We start from the raw sequence: 23967 nt of genomic DNA on the forward strand, positions 1-23967 counted from the left end.
AAATATTTAACAGTGAAAAATATTCTGCTTATATTTGATATTTAATTGATTAACCCAAATCTGTACAGAATTTACATTTTAACTCTGTCCCATCTTTCGACTAAAATGTATTGCATCCACTGTTATCAGCTGGAGCACTCTGATCTAAGCTTTACGTTTGGTGCCTTCTTGGGTAAAAACACAGTGGAAATGAAACAACAGAAGCAGCAGAAGATTGATCGTGAAATTGAAGAGGTAAGTAGTAAGCCGTCAACCTGAATTCCATTTGCTTTATTCTGAGGCAAAGGCATCTGTTTCTGTCAGGGACAAGCTGTTTTTGTTAAAATATAGGGTTTTTTTTTTTACAGATCAAGCATTATTGCAATCTGCAGAGCATTGCCAGAGCATATTATACTCAGTTTCTGACTGGTTCTGGAGAGAGGTCCTTCAGCAGGTGTTATGACCGTCATTAGTATGTGAAAGGAACCTTGTGTTTAGTCAAGAGATGCTCCCTGGTACGTCTGAATGTCATTTCACCCAATGTGGTGCTGAGTATTTCAGGCTCCCTCAGGGTGTGGAACATAGCCCCATAAATTTGACCTTTTGTTCCCATTCCACCATTAGGACTTTTTAAGTAGCTTGAATTACTAATCTAATATTTTAAATAATAAAAGCATAAACCTGTAATGTAAGAGACTGCTTCTGAAAAGCTGAATACGGCAATTGAATGTGCACATAGTTAAGTACTAAGTGATCAAATTCAATTATTGAAAGGATTTGAAATTCAAAATTCTTGGCTCAGGTTTGAGCACATCAATCTGCTTCATTAATGCAGAGAGAGGAAGCCATTTGCTGCACTGCTGAGGTCACTAATTTGCCAATGCATGTAACTGACATATGCAAATTTATTTTCAAGGAAATTTTGGAGTAAATTCATAGTGCACATGTGATTGGGTGTGGAGCTCCAATTTATGGCATCTCTGGAAATTCTGGGCCAATTACTTTTGCAAGGATAGGAGCATTGTGCCATGTGATAATGAAGCTCTGAGGACATGAGGCTCAACTAGCTTCCTGGGTTCAAATGGAGGTCAGAAAAAACTAGCACAAAATAACAGATTTTTTGCAAGTGTGTGTGTGAACCCAGATCTCTGGTACTGTGAGGCAGCAGTGCAAACTGTGCCACTGTGCCGCTCTGTTCTATTAAGAAAGTGGCTCACTATCTCCACTTCAATGGCAATTAGGGATAGTCAATAAATTCTGTCTTTGCCAGACATCCAATCACGGAACAAGAAAACAAAACTCCACATTGTCTTCACAGGAATGATTCTATTTCACAAAAGCCACAGATGAAGTATTAATTCAATCCAACATTTCTCAGCAATAGGATTTCCTTAAAAATATAAATATAAATTTATTGACTGACAATATACACCATAAATCTCACTATAGAGCAGGCAAGTTCATCAGTATTTTCCCAGGCATTTAGAGTCATAGAGTTTTATAGCACAGAAAGAGGTCCTTCAGCCCATTATGTCTGTGCCGGCCATTAAGCACCTTTCTACTCCAATCCCATTTTCTAGCACTTGTTCTATAATCTTGTATGCTATGGAGTTTTTAAAAATATATATTTTGATTAAAGTTAGCATTTTTAGACTGTACAAGAATGTACAAGAAATAGATGAGATGGTAACAGTTTACATGTTGTTCCTTTTTGGCACCCCCTCCTCCCCTTTGTTCCTTGCCCCCCCCCCCCCCTCCATACTTCCCCTTTTCTGCTGTTTCCAAGTCTTATCCAGACCCTTTCTTTCACCATAGGTGGTTTGTTCGGTGTTTGGCTTGTTCTTGTGGCGTTGTGATGGGCCCTCTGGTCCCCGTATCGGTCTCTCTTTGGGCTCCCCTTTGGTGTTTTCTTTGGTCTCTCTCTCTCTCCTCCCCCCCCCCCCCCCCCCACCGCCCCTGTCCACTTTCTGTGGTCCTGGTGGTTCCCCACCCCACTCTCCATCCTGTTCTATCAATTATTGGCTTCAAACAGGCCTTGGAACGGGCCAATGAATAGTCCTCACACTTTGTGGAAGCCTTCTTCAGAACCGCAGATGGTCTATTTGATCTTCTCCAGGTGGAGAAATTCTGAAAGGTCCACCAGCCAATCTGCAGCTAGGTGGTGCTGCTGATCGCAGGATTCCTCAGTGTGCAATTTAGGGAAGCAAAGACAAGGGCATTGGCCCTCTTCCCCATATGAGGTTCTGGCTGGTCCGATACCTCGAGGCCTGCCACTCTCGGGCACAGTTCCACCTCACCCCCACAACCTTGCTCACTGCCTCGAAGAAGGCTGCCCCGAACCCAACAAGTCTGGGGCATGCCCAGAACATGTGGGTGTGGTTGGCCATGCCTCCCTGGCACCGTTCACATTTGTCCTCCTCCGGGAAGAACCTGTTCATTTGGGTTCTTGTCAGGTGTGCACTTTACGCTGCATGAGGCCTTGCGCAGGAGGAGGTGGAGTTAGCCCAGTTCAGTGCTTTGCTCCAGAATCCCCACCCTACTTCTGTCCCTAACTCTTCCTCCCATTTCTCCCTTGTTCCGTTCAATGGGGAGTGTGTCCTTTTTAAAATCGTCCATATGTGTCCCCGCAGTTCCCCTTTCCCAGATTCTCCGCGTCCAGTAATTCCTCCAACAATGTGTCTCTCGGGGCCCTAGGGTACCTCGTTGTCTCTTTGCGGAAAAAGTTTTGATTTGCAAATGTCGGACTTCCTGTCCATTCAGTAGTTCCTGGCTCTCAGTCAGCTCTTCTAGGGTTGCTGTGCTGTTTCAAGTGCTCAACCAAATGCTTCTAAAATACTGTGACAGTTTCCACCTCAACCACCCTTTCAAACAGCAAGTTCCAGGTTCCCACCAGCTCTGGGTGAAGAATTGTTTCCTCAAATTCCCTCTAAATCTCCTGCCCAATACCTGCCCAATGCCTCCTGGTTATTTACCCCTCTACTAAGGGGAAATGTTTCTTCCTATCAATGTCCCTCATACTTTTGTACCCCTTGATCAGGTACCCCCTCAGCCTTCTCTGCACTAAGGAGAACAATCCCAACCTAACCAGTTTCTCTTCATAGTTGAAATGCTCCAGCCCAGACAACATCCTGGTATGTTTTCTAGTGCAAGAACATCCTTCCTATTGTGTGGCGACCAGAACTACACACAATACTCTAGCTGTGGCTTCACAAGTGTTTTATATAGCTCCATCGTAACCAGCCTGCCCATATATTCTATGCCTCAGCTTATGAAGGCATGTATCTCATATGCCTCTTTAACCACCTCGTCTACCTGTCCTGCTGCCTCAGAGACCTGTGGGCATGAACCCCAATGACCCTCTGGTCTTCTGTGCTTCCTAGTATCCTACCATTCATTGTGTATTCTCTTGCCTTGTTAGATCCCCCCCCAAAATGCATCACCTCACGCTTTTGAAGGTTAAATTCCATTTGCTACTGTACAGCCCACCTAACCAGCCCATTTATATCCTGCACTCTAAGACAATCTCCCCGGCTATTTACCACACCACCAATTGATGTGTTATCTGCACACTTACTGATCATACCTCCTACTTTCATGTCTAGATCATTAATGTACGCTGCAAACAACAAAGGATCCAGCATCAATCCCTGCGGTACATCACTCAACACATGCTTCCAGTGTCAAAACCAACCTTCGGCCAACACGCTCTGCCTCCTGCCAATAAGCCATTTTTGGTTCCAGATGTCCCTGTATCCCATGGGCTCTTATCTTGACCAGTCTCCAATGTGGGACCTTGTCAAAAGCCTTACTGAAGTCCTTGTAGACTACATCAACTATGCTGCCCTAATCTACACACCTTGTCACTACCTTGAAAAATTCAGTCAAATTTGTTAGACATGATCTCCCCTCGTCAAGGACATGCGGTTAGATTCTCCATTTCTGCAGCTAAGAACGGAGAATCCGTGGTACTCCACGATGGGAAAATCGTCACGAATCCCTCAACGGTTCCGGTACTGGTGAGGGGCAAGCACCGATGCCGCGTGGAACACGCGCGGAGAACGGCCGGACAATCGGCGGATCCCGGGCCGCACATGCGCAGAGCTGACAAGCAGCCCCACTGGTCGTGCCGGGAAACATGGTGCCGGTAGTGCTGGACCGCGTTTAAGCCCACCCTGACCCCAAAGCCCACCCCCTGGCCACCCCCCCCTCCCTCCCTCCTAACAGAAGCCCCGGCCAGCGGCACGGATCCCGGTCTAGTGTGGCATCGCTGGTCACTGCCTGCAGCCATCGCGGCAGGTTCTCGACCGCTGGGCCCATGTATGGTCTGCGCCATCAGGAACTCGGCCAGTCGGGGTTGGAGGATCGCGGGTGGGCCGGCTGATGACGCGCCAGTGGTGTTGCGACTGCGTGCGGTGTGCGTCTTGATGATGCTGATTTGGAGGGGACGGAGCATTGGCAACTGGCATCAAACCGGCGCCTGTCCTGATTCTGGTGTCGGAAGTCATTCTCCGCCCGATCGTCGATCCCGATTTCGCCGTCGGGCTACGGTGAATCCCACACATACTGACTACTCTTGATTAATCCTTTCCTTTCCTAGTGGAGATTAATTCTGTCCCTCAGAATGTTTTCCAATAATATCCCTACCACTGACGTTGTACTCACCGGCCTGTAATTACCTGGATCTTCCCTTCTTGAATAATGGTACCATATTAGCTGTCCTTCAGTCCTCTGGCAACTCACCTGTGGCAATCTGCAATCTCCTCCCTTACCTCACACTGCAGCCTAGGAATCATCTCACCAGTGCTTGGGGATTTATCTGCTTTTAAGCCTATTAAAATTGCTAACACCTCCTACCTCTCGATGCTAATCTGTTCAATTATATCACAGTCTCCGTCCTTTATTTCTATACCACATCATCCTTCTCCATAGTGAACACATGCAAAATACTCATTGAATACCTCACCTACATCTTTTGGCGCCAGACTCAGATTGCCACTTTGGTTGCTCATGGGCCCTACTCTTTCCCTGGTTACCCTCTTGCCTTTGATATTTTTATAAAACACAGTGGGAGTTTCCTTTATTTTACCCCCTCTTTGCTCTCCTGATTTCTTTCAGTAAGCCCCCCTGCCTGCACTTTCTATACTCCTCTAGGGCTCCACTGTTTTCAGTCCCTGTATCTGCCATAAACCTCCCTTTCTTCCCTTATCCAATCGTGTATTTCCCTTGACGTCCAGGTTCTCTGGACTTTCAGGTCCCACCCTTTACCTTTACAGGAGCATGTTGGCTTTGTACTCTCTCTCTTTCCTTTTTCAATGACTCCCACTGCTCTGATGTGGATTTTCCAACAATAGATGCTCCCAGTCCACTTTGACCAGTCTTATCCTATTAAAACCAGCCTTCCCCCAATTCAGAACCTTTATTTTCGGTCCATCTTTATCATTTCCATAACTACCTTAAATCTTTGCTGAGTTATGGTCACTATCACCAAAATGCGCCCCCCCCCGCCGACACTTCTACCTGACTTCATCCGCTGAAATTAGGTCAAGTACTGCCCCCTATCGAACAAAATACACTGCAGCGAATCAGTAGTGTTGTGGTCATTGGGCATCGAATGACTGCATTGTTCACAGTCAAAACCGCTTAGGACACTTTTCCATCTGTTTAAAATGCAAATCTGAAATGAGGGAACAAAAGCATTGTGTGAACAGCTTTGTTATATCTGAAAAACTACAATAAATAGCCTACATCACCTAGCAGCTAAAAAAAATTAACCTTAATTTGTTTTTAATGTACCGACATCAGGCATGACTCCAGTAATTAAAAGTGATTGTGGATTTTAATTAGTCTACATGATCAAAATTTTAAATCCTGAATGAGCTTTCCTCCTATATGTGGCACAGCCCCTTGTTAAATTCATTATTGAGCACATAAGAAACCTCAAACGCAATGGCATGCCTATTATGAGAGAGGTGGATTTTTAATGTCTCCCTTTAGGCACCCTACATATCCAATTATAGCCTACAGAAATGCTCACCTATATACTTGAAGTACATTGTTGATGGGAAGACCTTTTTAGAAAGGAAATCACAATCAGCTATATTGCCCATCTTTGAATTAACGAAACCACATATCTGTTATGTATTCAAGTAACACTATTGACTGGTGAAATGTCACGTGATACGTTATGGTGTCAACGGAGTGTTTCGTCGGCTTTTGGGGAGTTCGCCACCTTACTCTGTCAAAGGCACATCTCTTAATAAACACTGCACTATGTTTTTACAAACTTAAAGCGTGGTACCTCAACTTCATTTTCTCTTTGTGGCCACAACAAATATATAACAGAAGAGAAACTCGCAATGGGGATTCAAGCCATAAACAACTATTGACGAAGATTTGGAGGTCTGAAGAAAACCATCGTCGAGACTCAGGTTGAAAATCAATGAGTTTGTTGCAAGTTTAAAAAACACAAAGAAAACAGTTCAAATCGTAGAGAGGCGTCGATGATTCAATTGGTTAATCGCGACAGCCGCTATTGTGAAATAAGGATTTCAAAAATGAATTGCATTGACGGAAACTTGCATAGTTCAGGAGAAAGGTGCAACTTCAGTATTTTGTTTTAAAAATGGTGTAAAAGCTGAAATCACTTTGTTATCTTTCAGGCAAATGCTGGAGGAGGTGATGCGTGCTCTACCAGAAATTCCTCTCTGGCCCTCTGGTGCTGGAGGATAGCCAATATGGTGCCATTATTCAAAAAGGAAACTACAGGCCAGTCAGTCTAACCTCAGCAGTAGGGAAACTGTTGGAAGAAAGAGAGACAGAATTAATCTGCATTTGGAGAGGCGGGGATTAATGAAGAACAGTCAGCATGTTTTTGTTAGGAGGAGGTCAGCAGGGTGCCAGGCTGGCAGTGCCTGGGGGCCTGGGAGACCACCCCCCTCCGGGTGCTGTTGTGTCAGGTCCATGTTTGTGTGGAACAGTACTAAATGGCGCCCTGGCAAGGATTCGCAAGCGCGGCAGTTAAGTTCCGGGCACCAGGAGAATCCAACACACTTGTATTTAAGTGAGTTGTATGGCTCATTTACATATGCTGATCTGAACCACATCCAGATCGCGACGTCTCGTGAGATTCCATTAGATCTCATGAGACATTTTGCAAACTCGCGAGATTCAGTGGCCTCGTCCTGACACTTGAATCAGGCGCGATGGGGCCACTGAATCGTGCCGCTAGCCTGCCGCTATAAATCAGGTAAGATGAGAAAGTCAAACAAGAATCTGATGAAAATTTCGTAAATCTCTTTTATTTCTCTCATGTTGAAAACATCCGGTAACTTAATCTCAAGTACAGAAGTATACAAACACCAATCCCGTGATGGGGCAGGTTACGGATATGATCCAAAAATGCACTTTAACAAATATGCACTGATAGAATCCCGACCTCAAGCCCTACACCACGAAGTGACTTGAGTTGATAGTTCAGAGTGGTGTTCTGCTGTGGGTAGTTGAGTAATCTTCCGCCATGTCTACGAAACCGAATCCTTGGAACAGCGACATGAAGGGCATCCTGGTGTGGTTAGGATGAAGGAGTTGGCACACAGCTACTTCTGGTGGCCAGAATTAGATGCCCAAATTGAGGAATAAGTGGGTCTATGCCAGTCTTGCTCTGCATTCAGGAATACTCCACCCCCTTTAACCTTTATATTCGTGGGAATGGCCTGCACAGCCATGGCAGAGAATTCATATTGACTCTGCTGGTCCAATTGAGGGGCATTTGTTCCTCGTGATTGTTGACACACATGCTAAATAGCCAGAAGTTGCAATCCTGAAGTCCATAACAACAGAACAAACAATTTAGAGACTAGATAAGGTATTTGCAAGGTTCAGAAGGCCGGAACAACTTGAGTAATAATGGGACAAAAGTTGCATAACAGAGTTTGAAGATTACTTGAAGGGGATTGGTATCTGCCATATTCATTCTGCTCCATATATCCAGCAACAAATGGGTTAGCTGAATGCTTTGTGCAATTGCTGAAACACGCAGTAAAGGCATTGAGAAATCAAGTTCTTTACCCAGATGTGTTAACACGGGTGGCACAGTGGTTAGCATTGCTGTCTCGCAGCGCCAGGGACACGTGTTTGATTCCGACCTCGGGTGATTGTGTGGAGTTTGCACATTCTCCCTGAGTCTGCATGGGTTTCCTCTGGATGCTCTGGTTTCCTCCCACAGTCCAAAGATGTGCAGGATAGTTGGATTGACCATGCTAAATTGCCCCTTAGTGTCCAACCGTTTGGAGGGGTTATGGAGTTACAGGATAGGGCAGGGTGGGCTCTTTTGGAGGGCCGGTGCAGACTCGATGGGCCAAATGGCCTCCTGCACTGTAGGGATTCTTTTAACAACTTTCTAATGTCATAAAGAAATTCCACACGTTCAACAACTCGAAGCTCACCAGCGATGCTACTATTAAAGAGGAAATTCAGAACACAATTTGACTTCTTGACATCACCTACAACGTTGAAAATTAACAGGCAATCGCATCAAACACAAATGGTTAGAAGACAACAAAACTCGTGGAAAATGTGTTTTCGCTAGGAATTATACCACAAGTGAAAAATGAACTCCAGCCATCATTCTAGCAAAGACAAGTCTGCTATTTTACACAGTTCAAACAGACTACGAACAGCACGGTAGCACAAGTGAATAGCACTGTGGCTTCACAGCGCCAGGGTCCCAGGTTCGATTCCCTGCTGGGTCACTGTCTGTGCGGAGTTTGCACGTTCTCCCCGTGTCTGCGTGGGTTTCCTCCGGGTGCTCCGGTTTCCTCCCACAGTCCAAAGACGTGCAGGTTGGGTGGATTGGCCATGATAAAATTGCCCTTAGTGACCAAAAAGGTTAGAATGGGTTAGTGGGTTACGGGGATGGGGTGGAAGTGAGGGCTTAAGTGGGTCGATGCAGACTAGATGGGCCAAATGGCCTCCTTCTGCACTGTATGTTCTATCTATATCTATGAACAGCTTTAGCATCGGCACACTGACCAGTTATTAGCTTCACAAAGTGAATGTACAGAGTCTTCACCAGAAATATTCACATCGGAATGTATGGATCCACTTCTGCAGAAATTACTGAATCCGTTAGTGCAGAATCGTCAGTACCAACAGAGAGAGATACTGAGTTAGTTTCACAAGAAATGCCCCCAACAAGTGAACAGGTGACACTTGCGTGAGCTCAAAAGGACTAAATTCCTGAATATCGGATATTGCCTAAACGAGACAGACGTCCGCCGAAGAGACTGTCTTACTGATGTATATATGTATAAATAACATGATGTAATTAATATTGTGTTGGATCTGTTTAAATGTTTTAAAGAGAAGTCGTTGGCACTGAAGGAGTAAAAGGGGAGGGTTGTTATGTATTCAGATAACACTATTTGCTGGTGAAATGTTATGCAGTGAGATCAGTGGAGCATTTTGCGGGCTCTTGAGTTCACCATCTTGCCCTATATAAAAGCAACATCTCTTAAACTCTGCACTAGTTTTTGCGAACTTCAAGTGCGGCACCTCCATGAACAACTTTTTCTCTTTGCGGCAACAACAAATATGTAACAATCAATTATGGGGGAAATGGCAGTGGTGGTGTTAGAGAATAACTCCCTCTGTTCGCCGTATGATTGCATACAAAACCTTACAATATGACACAGCGTTGACTTAAGAGTGTTAGAGCAGTATATGATAAACAAGTTGCACCACCCGGGGAGATGCGGCCAAACATATGTGACTTCTGGGTTGAATGTTGTCTGTTGTGGCTATAGAGGCTGATTTGTGAGTGGTAATCCCTTCCACAGCTGGCACAGATGAATAATGTTGGCCTTAGGTCGACCATTGTTCCTTCCAGCGGGCTCTCTTTTCCGCCATCTGGTCATTTCTTTTGTCCCCGGCTTTTTCCACACCTTTCCTGACTGCTTGCTTCCAGGTACTCTGATGAGCAGCAAGGACTCCCCATTCACCGACTCTCAGTTTTTCAACTTGAGGTTTCGCTTACAGATAACCTTGTATCACAGACGTTGTGCTGCTCGCCAGACCGGATGTCATTGGGAAAGCAGCCATCGTCCACTTGATGCACATGACTCAGCCAACAGGGTTGCCACTGACTCCAGGAAAAATAACATTCTGGGGATCCCTAGATGCTGATGTGCTTTCAGATACAGCACAGCATTCTGTTCCGTCAGGAGACGCCCAATATTAATCTGAGGCAGAGGAGTGTGGAGGCTGTTCAGCTCCTTTTCTTGGCATAAGTTGTCCATGCTTCGCCAATGTAATGGAGGGCTTTGAGAACACAAGCCTGGTAGTTTAAGAGCTTTGAATGTTTGGTTAGTTTTCTGTTGACTCACATTCACCTTCGCAACTTTGATGTGAAAGACATGATTTAAGCAATTCTGGTGCTGCTTTCAACATCAGAGGACAGGTTGCTGGTAATTGTTGATTCAAGCTAAGTGAAGGTGTCACCGACACCCAGAGAGAGATTGTCGATGGTGGAGTCTGTATGTCCTGGCCCATAACTTTGTTCTTCCTGATGCTGATTGACAGTCCAAACTCCTTGCAGGCCTGGGAAAACCCAGGCACAAACTGGTGAAAGTGAATTCAGTATGGAATGACAACGCGAAGTCATCAACAAACTGCAACTCACGGACTTGGACTTTATGCTCTGAAAAAATAATACTCAAAATAAAGGTAGAAACTTTAATCACGTGGTTTCCTTTGGGTTCGGATGATGCCAGGAGCCTGTGTCTGTGGAGGGAGCTGGGCTGGATTGAGGTGTCCCTGGCTCCGAGCCCTATTTAGATCACAGATCTATACTCCCAAAGTGACATATCACCATTGTCAATTGCTTTTGGTAGTACATTATTTATAATATTTATTTACGTTTTGTGTAAATAATAATGGTGAGGTTGTCTGTGCTCACCATCATGATGGAGTAAATCGGACTGCAGCTTCCATAGTACGCATGCGCAGTTAAACACAGAAATGTGGAAATTGTTGTCAGCAATATATTGCTGCTCTGTGGGATGCATTGTCACAATCCTTGCCAATGGACTCAGCACTGAAATGCAATGGAGTGAAGTAGCACCACCACCCACTATTCCTGACTTAATTCAGGAATAAGTGAATTTTTAATGACATAAGTATTCTTTATTACCAAACCACATCTCTGGGCTTATATATTTAATTTTATAAGTGTGGAGTCACATTCCTTCAGAAGCTAATTTGTGTTTGAGATTTTAATAGCTATATTTTGTTTCCTTTACCATCTGTCTGCCTCTCCTCTCTCAATCCTATCCTTCACAATTTTCAGTTTGCTTTCCTCTTATATTTTCTAGATTTCTCTTGAGGATTCTTCAATCTGGCTGAAGAGCCTCAATGTTTCTCATCGTTCTCATAGGTCTTAGGCAGACTGCATGCGCTGAATTAAATGCCAGGTGTGAGCACGCCTCCGTTCAAGAAACCCACAAAGAACATTGCTGACTGCAAAATCAATGCCGCATCTTTACATTTTTGTGAAATTTTTGCAACAAAAATAATACTTTGCCGTTGATTTATTAGAAGCAGAGATGTAAGGAAATACATTGCCGCTCATGAGCTACATTTGTTTCATTTGCTATTTACTTTTGATCTGTGCAATGTAATTTTTGAGGTATAAAACTCTTAAGGTCTGAATTTTTAATTTCTAACACGAAGGTCCTCAGTTGCGCTTGACATACAAGAGACAAATTACTAATATTTGTGAATTAAGTAGAATGTATTAAGTAAAGTGTAAATATACTTAACAAGAAGCAGTGTAGACAGCCTAGATACTCTATCCTCAAGAACCTAGGATTCCTTGTATGCTGACAGCACAGTTGAAGTTTGTTTTCTTCTGTGTCAAAGGTAATGATGAACTACGTCTCAGACGAGGTATACCAGTGAAGTGATGGTAAAACTGTGCCAACAAGGACCCTAATTCTCCAACTTTTAACCCCACAACTTTCTTCAACACTTATATTTTGAGGGAATGGTCCAAATGCACACTTTCTATTGATTATGTGATGCAAATCATCTTGTGTCACCTCAACTTTGCAACCTCTGCTTTATGGATCGTTAACTGAGACAGCTCAATCACTTCCTTCCTCAGACCCCAGAAGGTCACATTCTGTTACAAACCAATGGCAGGGTTTCCTTTTGATGCCAAACAGTCAAAAACAAGGTCACATTCTCTTGTCAACATGCTTTAACCCAAGCCCCACACTAAAGCTATTAAAAACAATGGTTAAAGACCACTTCCTATCATATCGGGATAAAGTTTTCCTACTGGCACAGATCAATTAAAGCAGTGCATGGTTTGTTTAAATACAGGGCACCATATTAAGATCAAAACTTAACTATTCCATCAAAGCATAAAAATCCTTGAATTCAGACTTGGAGGCACCATTAGGATCATAAATTCATCAAGTATAGCGTCTCACAAGTAACTGCTTTCCTGTTTCCCAATTACCTTGTCTGTTAATTGTCTTAACAGAAATTCCATCTGACCATTTAAAAAGTGGCTACCTTAAAAGTCCATAAACATTAGTTCAACCTATACAAAACCCATAGAAATATACTATTATCAAAATTTTGCAGCACACAAAATTCTGTGCCGTTTGCTTTGTCTGGTTAGCTGCATGTATATTGTTTAGCAACTGTCCTGCTTCTTTCTCTGCTTCTACTGAAAGCTTTTTATCAAACCAGTTTAGCAACTTTTATTTTAAATAATTCTATTTTAAGAAGTTAATACTTTTGCTTCAGATAATTGAATTTTTCTCACCCGCATGTAAACCAGCTAGTTTTAATTTTATTCTTAACGTGTAAATTAAGATATTTTAAAATGGCTCTTAATGTTCATTTGCCCTATTAGCTGTGAACTATTGTGTGTCAGCCATTGCTCACTTGGTAGAAATCTCGCCACTTTACTTGTAAGGTTGTCGGATCAATTGTCACACCCCCGGGACTTGAGCACAGAAACCCAGGCTGACACTGCAGTGCAGTACTGGAAGGGAGTATTGCTGACCGAGGTGCTATCTTTTGGATGAGGCATTAAACAGGGGTCCTGAATACCACCTCAGGTGGATTTAAAAGATTCCATGGCACTATTTATGAGAAGAAAAGTTATCCATGGTCTCCTGGCCAGCTATTATCCCTTCGTTAACATACAAAACAAATTATCTGGTCATTATCACTTTGCTTTTTGGCTGCTGCATTTCCTACATTACAACAGTGACTGTGCTTCAAAAGTAATCCATTGCCTACAGAGTGCTTTAGCATATCCTGTGGGAGGAGCTGCATAATTACAAGTCTTCCTGAAAATTATTTAGTAAGATACGGGTGTTGGTGCTTTCTGATTCAGTTTTGTAAATTACCACTACAATATTACTATTGTGAGAACACTTCTGTACGATATTACTAACCATCAATAGATGGCACTCCAACCAAAAAACCAAGTATTGTAATGAAATTTTACCTGCCAAGTATAGGAACTCTTTGATTCTAAGACTGTTGCTGCATAATAAAAATATAAACCAGAGTAAGGTAAGATGATTATAGCACATTTTATTAAAGTGGGGGCTGCAGCTTTAGTAACTATTATTTCAATTTTTTTAACAATAGCAGGTTTCCTGCCGCATACCATGCAAGCTGGAGAGGTGGGTCTCACTGTAAAATGCTGCTTTCAGTAAATGCTTGGAGGCAAATGAGAGTGACTGCTCTCAGATTTTTCCATTCTTCCTTGGGAGCGCCTATGGTTTGTGGTCTGTAACCCCCAAAGGATGGAATGGCTGAGCTCCGTCACTAAATACGTGCAGATTTAGTAACTTGGTGCAACATATTATTGTGTCATACCACCCCCTACTGTACATATTTTAACTGCAGCATATATATTTGAATATAGTTAGCCCACAAATTATGTATTACGTGATTAGTTCTGTTGCTTGATCGTCATATGAATGGACTTTTGTTTTTAGAAAGATGGGGTACATAATCATGTGACCACTTGTGCTGGATGGGAGACAGGGGAGTGAGCTATGGCTTGGTGCAGAGCCAATAGGAAGGGGTTTCCAGGATTTTGACACAGCAACCGTGAAGGAATGGGGATATAGTTCCAAGTTGGGATAGTGAGCACTTGGAGGGGAACTTGCAGGCTGAGTTGTTCCATGCATCTGCTGTCCTTGTCCTGGGTGGTAAGGGGTCGCAGGTTTGAAAAATGTTTTCAAAAGAACCTTGATAAATAATATTGAAATATAAAAAGAATTACGCTTGTATCAGGCCTTTGACAACCTCAACGTCACCAATGTGCTTTACAGCCAATTATTTACTTTTGAACTGTAATCACTGTAATGTTGACAATATGCATAATCAGTAAGCTGCCAGTAGTATATACTGCACTTGACTCCATAAAAATAATTTACAAGCTCTTCAAAATATTTTCTTTATGGCCAACAGCAGCCCCAAGAGGGTCACTGGTTAGATTGTTTAGTGTCATGTACCAATATGTGTATGTCTATTTCAAAATTTTTCAAAATTGCATCAGGTTCTTAATGCCATACTGGGAACTTAATATCCCTGTGCTAACGAGATGCCTGCCTCTTTCTAGCACATTTTCAGTATTTCCCATTTCAGTATCCAGGACATAATGGCACTGACCAGAACAGAAGTGAGATGGTGTGGTAAATACTGTCCCTCCTTTGTCATGCACTGTTATACCATTAATATCTAGCCGTCAAGAATAAAATGATGTATTTGCCAATTTATGTAATGTATGACTCTAGTACAAGCCAGTGTCTTAATTTTTTTGCTGATGATCAGTCTCAATTTAAAAGACCTTTTTCCATTCCCACGAAGATCTACCATTTTGGACCTTTGCTCACCCTTGGAGCTGGTTAGGTCAAACGTATAATGGGTATAGCATGTGTGCATCTCCGTGCTGATCTATTCCGTAATAAAATGAGGAAATCAGTGTTCTGCATTGCACAATTGGTGCTATTTTTTTATTTGGGCCCTCCTACTGACTTTTGAACAAAATCACATCTTGAGTAGTTCTAATCTTCAAATGCTCTGCTATAAGGCCATGCTCACAAGCCACGCATAGACCCACAGTAGACCCTGAAATAAGCCCCATCATCAGCAACTGCCTCCCCTGCCCCTTATTACCTCAGGCCCCATAATTTACATAGACATTGGGCTTAATGCTTGTTTCAGATATCACCTAACCAATGTGACATGAAGTGCAGAATGAGACACACTTCCACTATTGTGGGCCTTCTCCAAGTCATACGAGGTTGGATAGTGAAACTAAAGGACAGAGCTTTGTATTTGGCAAATTTCAATCGGATGAAACAGACCAACCTGTGGAAAGTGGATCTGATGTTATTCAGTTGTTCAATCTCAATATAAGTTTACCAATTTTGTACTTACATTGGCAAGTAAAGTTTCTGAGGATTGGCATCTGGACCATTCTTGTGGCAAAGCTGCTTACAGAAATTAGAGAGTAATATTTTCTAAAAACACATGTGCTACTGTATATCAAGCTACTATAATTTGTGTCAAAAGGAACCACCCCTAATGTTGCACCAAGACCTAAACACTGAAGTTTGATTTACATAGCCTGCAACAAGGGAAAGTCAGCTCCTATCTTTTAATTACTTATTGGTTTAGTTGGAATCTTTTTTTGCTCAAAGGCACAAATTAATCATTAAATTCAAAAAGCACATTTATGCATTTGCATTAAATTATGTACTATCAATCTGGTCACTTGTATCTGTGGGAGTAGCATGGAAGTCTTGATAGAACTTTGGCACTTGGATTTATTGAGTCAAGTAAAATGTCAACAGATGGAACAGAATGTAGAAATGGATTCCAGTTCATCTGACTTTGATTTTGCCAAAGTTCTTGGCAGAGCAAGTTACAGGAAATGAAAGTGGAACCTTGGAAGATTTTTGATTCTTGCTGTTGGACACAAAGATAATGCTTCCAAACTGGAACTTCTGCCATTTTGAATGTTTCCAATAAATCTGTCAAAAACTTATTGGTAGGGGATAAATTAATTTTGAACATGTATTAAGTAAATTCACCATATCTTGAGGTTGCTTAGTTATCTGAAGAATTGCATTGATTTTGCTGATTTAATTATAGTCAAGCAAGAATAATGAACAATTTACTACAGCTGTTGTACACGTGATGGGCATAAAGGCTGCACATGAGATTTTATTTCTGAATTGATCACTACTAATCATCCTCTCTTATGGCTATTTCATATCGTACATTTTGGGGAATATATTGTAGATCCATGGCACAATGCCTTACAAACAGCTGACAGTTTTGAATATATGTATTAAATTCATGCCTAGTTATGTATATTTTTGTAGCACTCAATATTACATAATTTTCTAGGTGTAATTTTCACCCTTTTTCAAACCTAGATAACTTGTATTAGTGGGATTCAATTCTGTCTATTCACTAATATTTCATGTTCCTGCGCTTTTGTTTGGTATAGGCTAAAATCAACTTATGTTCCAGGCATGCTTGTAGATTAATGTAAATAATTTTATTTTAGCTTCAGGCGGATATTGGGCAACTTGAGGATAAAGTAGAATGTGCCAATAGCGATTTGAAAGCGGACTGGGAAAGGTGGTCTATCAACATGCGGAATGACTTGCAATCTGCTTTCCAAACTGCAGCTGAAAATAATATTCATTATTTTGAAAGGGTAAGAAACTTTTAAATTCAGATTCTTCTGGAGTGAGTAAAATACAGTTTAGTAATGAATGAAGAATACTAAATAACACAGGGAACAAAATGCCCTCAAAACATAAGTATGCTGGTATATTTTATAGCAAAACATAAGCGTTATTGTAAGAGCAATTTTTAAAATAGAAAATCAAAGATGTAATAGTGCTTGGAACTGAGAGTCGGTGAAGGCAAAGAAAAGCCTGCATTTAGTTGATGCACCATAGATTTGTATTTGCCTACCTGACACCCATTCAGGATCTATTTTTCAGTGAATTGTGGAGAATGTCATCTTCACTGCACAATACAACATTTGGCAGTGCAGCTCTTCGGCTGTGTGTGTTTCTTCAGCAGTAACTGCTGGTCCCTGCACAAGCTAATTTGGGCTCAATTAATAACTGATTAGAATCTCAATTGGTATTAAATAAAAATATTGAATTCCTGTGAATGACTGTAGCAATGTTTCCCAAATCTTTTGATCCATACGAACATATAAAAAGGAGCAGGTCTAGACTATTCGGCCCCTCGAGCCTGTTTCACCATTCAATAAGATCATACCTGATGATTGTGACCTCAACTTCGCATTCACATCTACCTCGTTTAATAATCAAGAATCTATCTACCTCAAAAATATTCAATGATGTGGAGATGCTGGCATTGGACTGGGGTGAGCACAGTAAGAAGTCTTACAACACCAGGTTAAAGTCCAACAGGTTTGTTTCGAATCACTAGCTTTTGGAGCACTGCTCCTTCCTCAGGTGAATTCTCATCCACTACTGGGTCCTCTAAATTGACCTTTTCAACTGTGAACACTTAAAAAAGAAAAAAAATTGAAGTGCAGATTATATTTCATTGACAAAAGTGTGGTGGAAAATAGGTTTCCGAGAAGAATGAAAATGCGGTTGTTTCGGGATTTTAATTGTCACATTTTAGAGAAATCTTCTATGCCATGGTGCCAGATCTCTGTAGTAATTTTGATGACTGATACTGAAGTTTGATTGAAAATAGTGAAATTCTTCTTTCTGCTGTCTTTTATGTACAAGTTGTCATCAATTTTCTGTTTACTATTAAATAATTTAGACTTGAGAGTATAAAAATCCTGAAACTTTTATGTTCAATAAATATCCCTGTCATAATGGTTCTGGAGGAGCAACTAAGTTCATAGGAAAGAGCATCATTGTTCACTTACTCTCCAATCCTGCTTGATTTCAGGACTACACTTAACTTGACTTCTCGTATGCTTGCCTATAAAACTGGTTTAGTGGAATAGCAGTTTTCCTACTTTTACAGCATGTTTTTAACCTGGTTAATCTTGTTGTATTCTGTAGGTCTGTTGGCATCTGTGGAGAGAATGAGTCAGTTAACGTTTCAGATTCAGCCCCTTTCCCAGTGATGATAAAGGGTCTGTACACACACCTGAAATATCATCCCACTTGATCTCTCCATAGTCCCCAACATCTGTTTGCAGAATTGTTGATTTTGTTTCAGGTTGCTGGCATGTATACTTTTTTGTTTGAGGCTATCAATTCTATATTTTTAAATTGTTTTTGTGTTTAGTGTCTAGCTACATGGGAGTCATTCCTGGCCTCACAACAGACTGAGATGAAAGCAGACAAGACTGGTAAACAAAGCACATAGAAACAAATCTGGAATTTGGTCAAGCTTCTGCGTATAAGTATTACTTTTCTCTGGTTAGAACGTGTACATGTGCATTTAAAGTAAAAATACTGAACTCTTTAATGTTTTTAAATCTTTTGATGGAACAACATTATTTACCCTTTTTGCATTTTTTAATTATTTTGATGACTTGAACATTCTACAATCCAAAGAATAAACAGATCAATGGAATTATCCAATTTTAAACTTCAGGTGAAAAAGTGAAAATCGCTTATTGTCACAAGTAGGCTTCAATGAAGTTACTGTGAAAAGTCACCACATTCTGGCGCCTGTTCGGGGAGGCCGGTACGGAATGTTTAAGTTAATGCATTTGCAAAATCAGCTATCAATGCAAATAAATGATTCTGAATAATCATTCACCACAAATTCAAAGGGTATTTACTTAAATGAATTTAACTGCCTTAAATAAATTGTGTAGAATAACAATCATTCTGGACAGTTTTATAAATGAATCTTCTTTTTCTCTCCCATCTTCCCCCTAGTTGGGGAGTTCTGTTGGAAATCTTGGGTGCCGTCACATCACTGCAGTAAATTGTGCCATTGGACAATTTTAGTCTTTTTTTTACTTTATTTGAAATGAAAATATATTTGGGTTGAAATTGGGCTCGAGCAGTAGCACTAAACAGCCATTAGCTAATTAGCAGCAGGTTGGAAAGTCTAGAACTGGGGAACGTCGACTCAGTATAATGGATGAATCATTTCAGACTGTGGTAAGGAGGAATTTCTTCACTAAGAGGGTGAATGTTAATCTTTGGAATTATGTATCACAGAAGGCTGTGAATGCCAGTCAATGTGTATGTTTAAGGCTGTATTTTTGGTCTGTAAGGGAATCGGGCAGGAAGGTAGATTGTAGATAGATCTTGTCATATGGCAGTGTGGATTTGAAGGATCGTATAACTCTTATTATTTTTTTTATGTGCATTTCACACCCACCCATTTTCTTTTCCATGCACTTCACTTCCATTATGTGCAAATACCAAAGACCAATTCCACCTACAATTCATTTTAATGTGCCAGTGTATTCAGCTGGTAGGAGTGTATTGCCTTCTATCTTAAGAACTACAGCCCAATTTGTGTAACATTTGTAATTTTTTGCATTGTTATACATTCTTTTATGCAAATGTTACTTTTAGAAACTAAATATCGGTGATTCTTAAAATTTTGATATATTATACCAGCTTTTTAAACGTTTTTTTCCTTGATAGTTTGTGCCTTTTTAAGGGTAATAACTTACATTATTTGATGATAAAAGTACACGTTTATTGAATCCTTAATAACTAAGCCATTGATGAAAAAATGTGGTATTTGGCTTTTAAAGAACATTGTGATGAAGCGCATCATGGAAATGTGGACTTGATGTGCATCCACAAGCAGCATTTCTTCGACCAAGCTCTGTAAAATATTTTGGACTGTAATTTCTAGGAGTATTTAGGAATAGTCGTGGGCTGGAACAAATTGTACTTAACTGACATACTGGACCAAATAAGCACCAAAAATTATTTTGAATTGCAGAGAACGGTTTCACATTTTCACTGCTGATTGCTGAAAATAGACCCTTTTTTAAAAAAAAAGTTCTAATTATTTTTTGACAAAATAACTTTGTTGTCTTGAATTTAAGTATGGTATTTTTAAATGCTTGTTTAAAATAAAGTAGAATCGCAATTTCAAAATATAAACCTAAACATAACCATATTTGTTTTGATATTTTGTTGGCTGACCAGTAAATACAAGTTTTTTTTAATCAAAGTAGAATTGCGAACTGGTATATGCAATCTGCGATCTTGTTTCCTTCCAAGTAAAATTAAATAAATGCGAGGTTTGGGTTAAAACACTTTCCTGATTAGTAATATGCATGACTCAATTTGAATATATTTACCTTAATGTACAGTATTGAATTCTGTTAAATGCATTTTTGAAAATGTAGACATTCTATGAGAATGCCATTTATAATGTGGAGAAATAGTAAATGGAAAATAAAGTTCTATAACAATTAAACCAGCATCATGTTACTCTTATTTCATTACTCGTTACTCTTATTTCATTACTCATGAACATAAGAACTTGGAGCAGGAGTAGACCCAATGGCCTGTTGGGTCTGCTCTGTAATTCGACATAATCTTGGCCTTCAACTCCACTTTCATGACCAGTCCTCATATTCAATGACTCTGAAGACCCCAGAAATCTGTCTATCCCATCTTTAAATATACTCAACAATGGAGCATTCATAACACTCTGAGATACCAAAGATTTACAAACCTTTAACTGAGGAAATTTATCCTCAACTCCGTGTAAAATAATATTTCTCTTGAGCCTCTGTTCCATCCCCAACCAATGGAAACAACCTCTGTGTCTACCCTGTCAAACCCTTTCGGTATTTTATGTTTCAATTAGATCACCTCTCATTCTTCTGTCTAAATTATACTGTAAACCATGGTCTCCTTCTGTGCTTTAAGATACTATTTGGTGCACTGTGCATTAACTAGGTCTTTTAAAGAGTTCTATTAGTCCCACTCTCCTCTTTCACCATGGCCTGATTAAAATTGTATTTGAATTTATAAATTCAAAATGTATTACAATCCATGCACCATAGACACAATAAATCATACAAGTAGAAAGAGAGCATCACTAAACTTTGGTTGAACTGGATGACAATTAACCTCTACCAGGTTTTAGAATCATTTTTTAAAAATATATTTAGAGTATCCAATTCTTTATTTTTCTAATTAAGGGACAATTTAGCATGGCCAATTCACCTACCTTGCACATCTTTTTGGGTGGTGGGAGTGAGACCCATGCAGACATGGGGAGAATGTGCAAACTCCACACGGGACCGGGATCGAACCCAGGTCCTTGGCGTTATGAGGCAGCAGTGCTAAGCATTGCACCACCGTGCTGCCCATAGGTTTTAGAATTATAATTTCTGTAATGCCATATCTTTGGATTACTTTTCATGCTGCTTTGGAGTTGGTTCCATTATGTAATGTTGGTAAAATCGAAGCTCTCAGTTTACGGGCAGAATTCTCCCCTAAAATGTGTATGTGTGGTATCTAGCGGGAAACTATGTTCCCACCTGGTTGACCGGCTCAATCCAGATCGCAGTCCACCCACACGTAGAAATCTTTTTGAAGCCAGGGCAGATTTGCACCGAAAATGTGTGGGACAGGCACCTGGATCTCAGAATAACCCTACAGCCCCTGCCGTTGTACCGGCAAAGACCCCCCCCCCCCCCCTCACCCCACCACCTTCTTGCCAGAAAAGGCCTTCATCCCACCACCTCGCCGGCAAAACCCCAGGCCCCTACAATCGTCGTCATCAGCATCCACCCCACCCCACCCCAGCCAGTGAGCGACACCCCACTATGGGTTCTCCAAAGGCACCCCCTCCACCCTTTCAAACTCACCCTTTGGTAGTGCCAGTGCAATTTCCAGCCAGGTCCCTGACCATCGGGAAAACAACAAAAGTGTCTAAGCTGTCCAGGGATCTCTTTGCCCCTCCCTGCTGTCTAAATTGATAGAATTTCCATTACTTTCATCCAAAATGAAGTACTTGGATCTTGGAGTGTGACTGGGCACTACCTGGCTTTCATTTGAGGGACGAAAGTTGAAGAATTGTAATAAATTTGAATACCAATTTATGTTCCTTTTGGTTTAAATAATCACTTTTTGAGACATTGTTGGCTGGAAGAATTCCGTTTTTTGACGGTGTGAGTGAGCCACATTAAAGTTAACCTGTTACCAGGACAAATCCAAGGTTGCAGTAGCTTTTAGAATGAGGCTACTCAGTGAACTCTCGGGGAGCATTGAGCTTAGTTATTCACCAATAGTTCTCCCAGTTATTTTTACGAGCACAATGCTTTAACAAAAAGGCAACTTTATAGCTGGATGTAACAGAAAGTCAATATTGATCCGATTTCTACTGTCACTGATATTGATGAAAGGTCCTAATGGCAAACAATCCCGTTTTCTAGTGTCTGTATCTGGCAGAAGAGTGTGCTGAGATTGCTGGAAGCACTGGTGGCCAGTGCCACATTATATTGGATGCCCCACCTAAACCTGATCCAATCACAAGAAGTTACAACAACTAAATACCATTTAAGGCATTTTTATTACAATGCTGTACTCCAGTTAGAAATTTGACACTAGGAAATTGTCCATTTGAAGGTGACTCCAGGAGCCAAACCTCCGATTGATGGAGTGTCCAGTTTCTCATTTAAGCCACTAGCTCTCTCACTTTGGTGGCTTGTACAGCCTGACGCCTTTTGCAGGCTGAAACTTGTTTTGTTGCAATCGCATGTTCTGTGTGCTACTCGCCAAAGTTGAAACCATTTGCTCGGGGTTAATCTATCAGACAAACTTTACTATTTCCTGCCGGTCTTTGCTGACAGAGCAGTCTTTGTAAAGAGTACAATATAAGGAACATTTGAGACCAATTTGTTTTTCATTGATTTCCTTGCAATTCTGTGGATTTTTCTGATATGGTGCACCACTGGAGGAAAAGGGGATTTCAACAATCCTGTGATAAACTTCCACGTCTCTGGTTGGGGAGCAGCAGTTGAAGTAGGTGGGTAGCCTACCATCTTAATGGACAGTGAGTAGGGTTGGGAGAAGATAAAACCTCAGCTCAGGTTATGAGGTAGAAAACATCAGGTAGACTAGTCAAGGCAGACCGTCGAGTCCATCTTGGTTCATCCCTCCAGGGTGAACCTACAGTCTCACCATTGCATAATCCAATTGTTTCAGAATTAATTTACAAGGTTGACTTTGGTCTTTTGAGACCGGAAGGAAGAGAGGAGAAGCAACTGTTCATATACATGGCTGATCATGCTAATTTTCGTTTTAGCCTGACTCCCAGAGGTTGAGGTCTGGGAGGATCATCTACATTATCTCGTACATTGAGAGATATTTTGACATCTCTCAAAAAATGGGCCAGCACGGTAGCACAGTGGATAGCACTGTTGCTTCACAGCTCCAGGGACCCAGGTTCGATTCCCGGCTTGGGTCACTGACTGTGTGGAGTCTGAACGTTCTCCCTGTGTCTGCGTGGGTTTCCTCCAGGTACTTCGGGTTTCTCCCACAAGTCCCGAAAGATGTGCTGTTAGGTGAATTGGACATTCTGAATTCTCCCATGTGTACCTGAACAGGTGCCGGAGTGTGGCGACTTGGGGCTTTTCACAGTAACTTCATTGCAGTGTTAATGCAAGCCAACTTGTGACAATAAAGATTATTATTAATAATGTCCTTTTGCAGATTTGTGTCATTTACAAGACATTCATTGAACAAAAGATTAAAAGTTCAGAAAAAAGAATCATGGGTGCAGAAAACCAGTCAGCCCATTTGATTCACCCACCCAGAGATAAATAAAAGATAATATATGTGCAATATGGAAAATGGGATAAGAATAGATAGGTACTTGAAGGCTGGTGCAGACACGATGGGCTGAAGGGCCTCTTTCTGTGATGTTAAATTCTATAACTACCATGTCCATGGAATTCCAACAGTGGCTGTGATAATTTCCTCATTGAGGAAC

General features: G+C 41.2%; 1 protein-coding gene across 1 annotated transcript in view; it reads left to right on the top strand.

The window, feature by feature from the left end:
* The window catches only part of snx7 (sorting nexin 7), a 106760-nt gene extending 86324 nt beyond the window's left edge, over positions 1-20436 (top strand). The window contains exons 8-10 of the mRNA XM_072510571.1: positions 130-234; positions 16592-16744; positions 18322-20436. Of these exons, the coding sequence (XP_072366672.1) occupies positions 130-234; positions 16592-16744; positions 18322-18402 (339 nt within the window). The 3' untranslated portion in view covers positions 18403-20436. The remainder of the gene's footprint in view (positions 1-129; positions 235-16591; positions 16745-18321) is intronic.
* The last annotated feature ends 3531 nt before the right edge of the window (positions 20437-23967 follow it).

This window comes from Scyliorhinus torazame, chromosome 7, assembly GCF_047496885.1.
Source record: "Scyliorhinus torazame isolate Kashiwa2021f chromosome 7, sScyTor2.1, whole genome shotgun sequence".
NCBI lineage: Eukaryota > Metazoa > Chordata > Chondrichthyes > Carcharhiniformes > Scyliorhinidae > Scyliorhinus > Scyliorhinus torazame.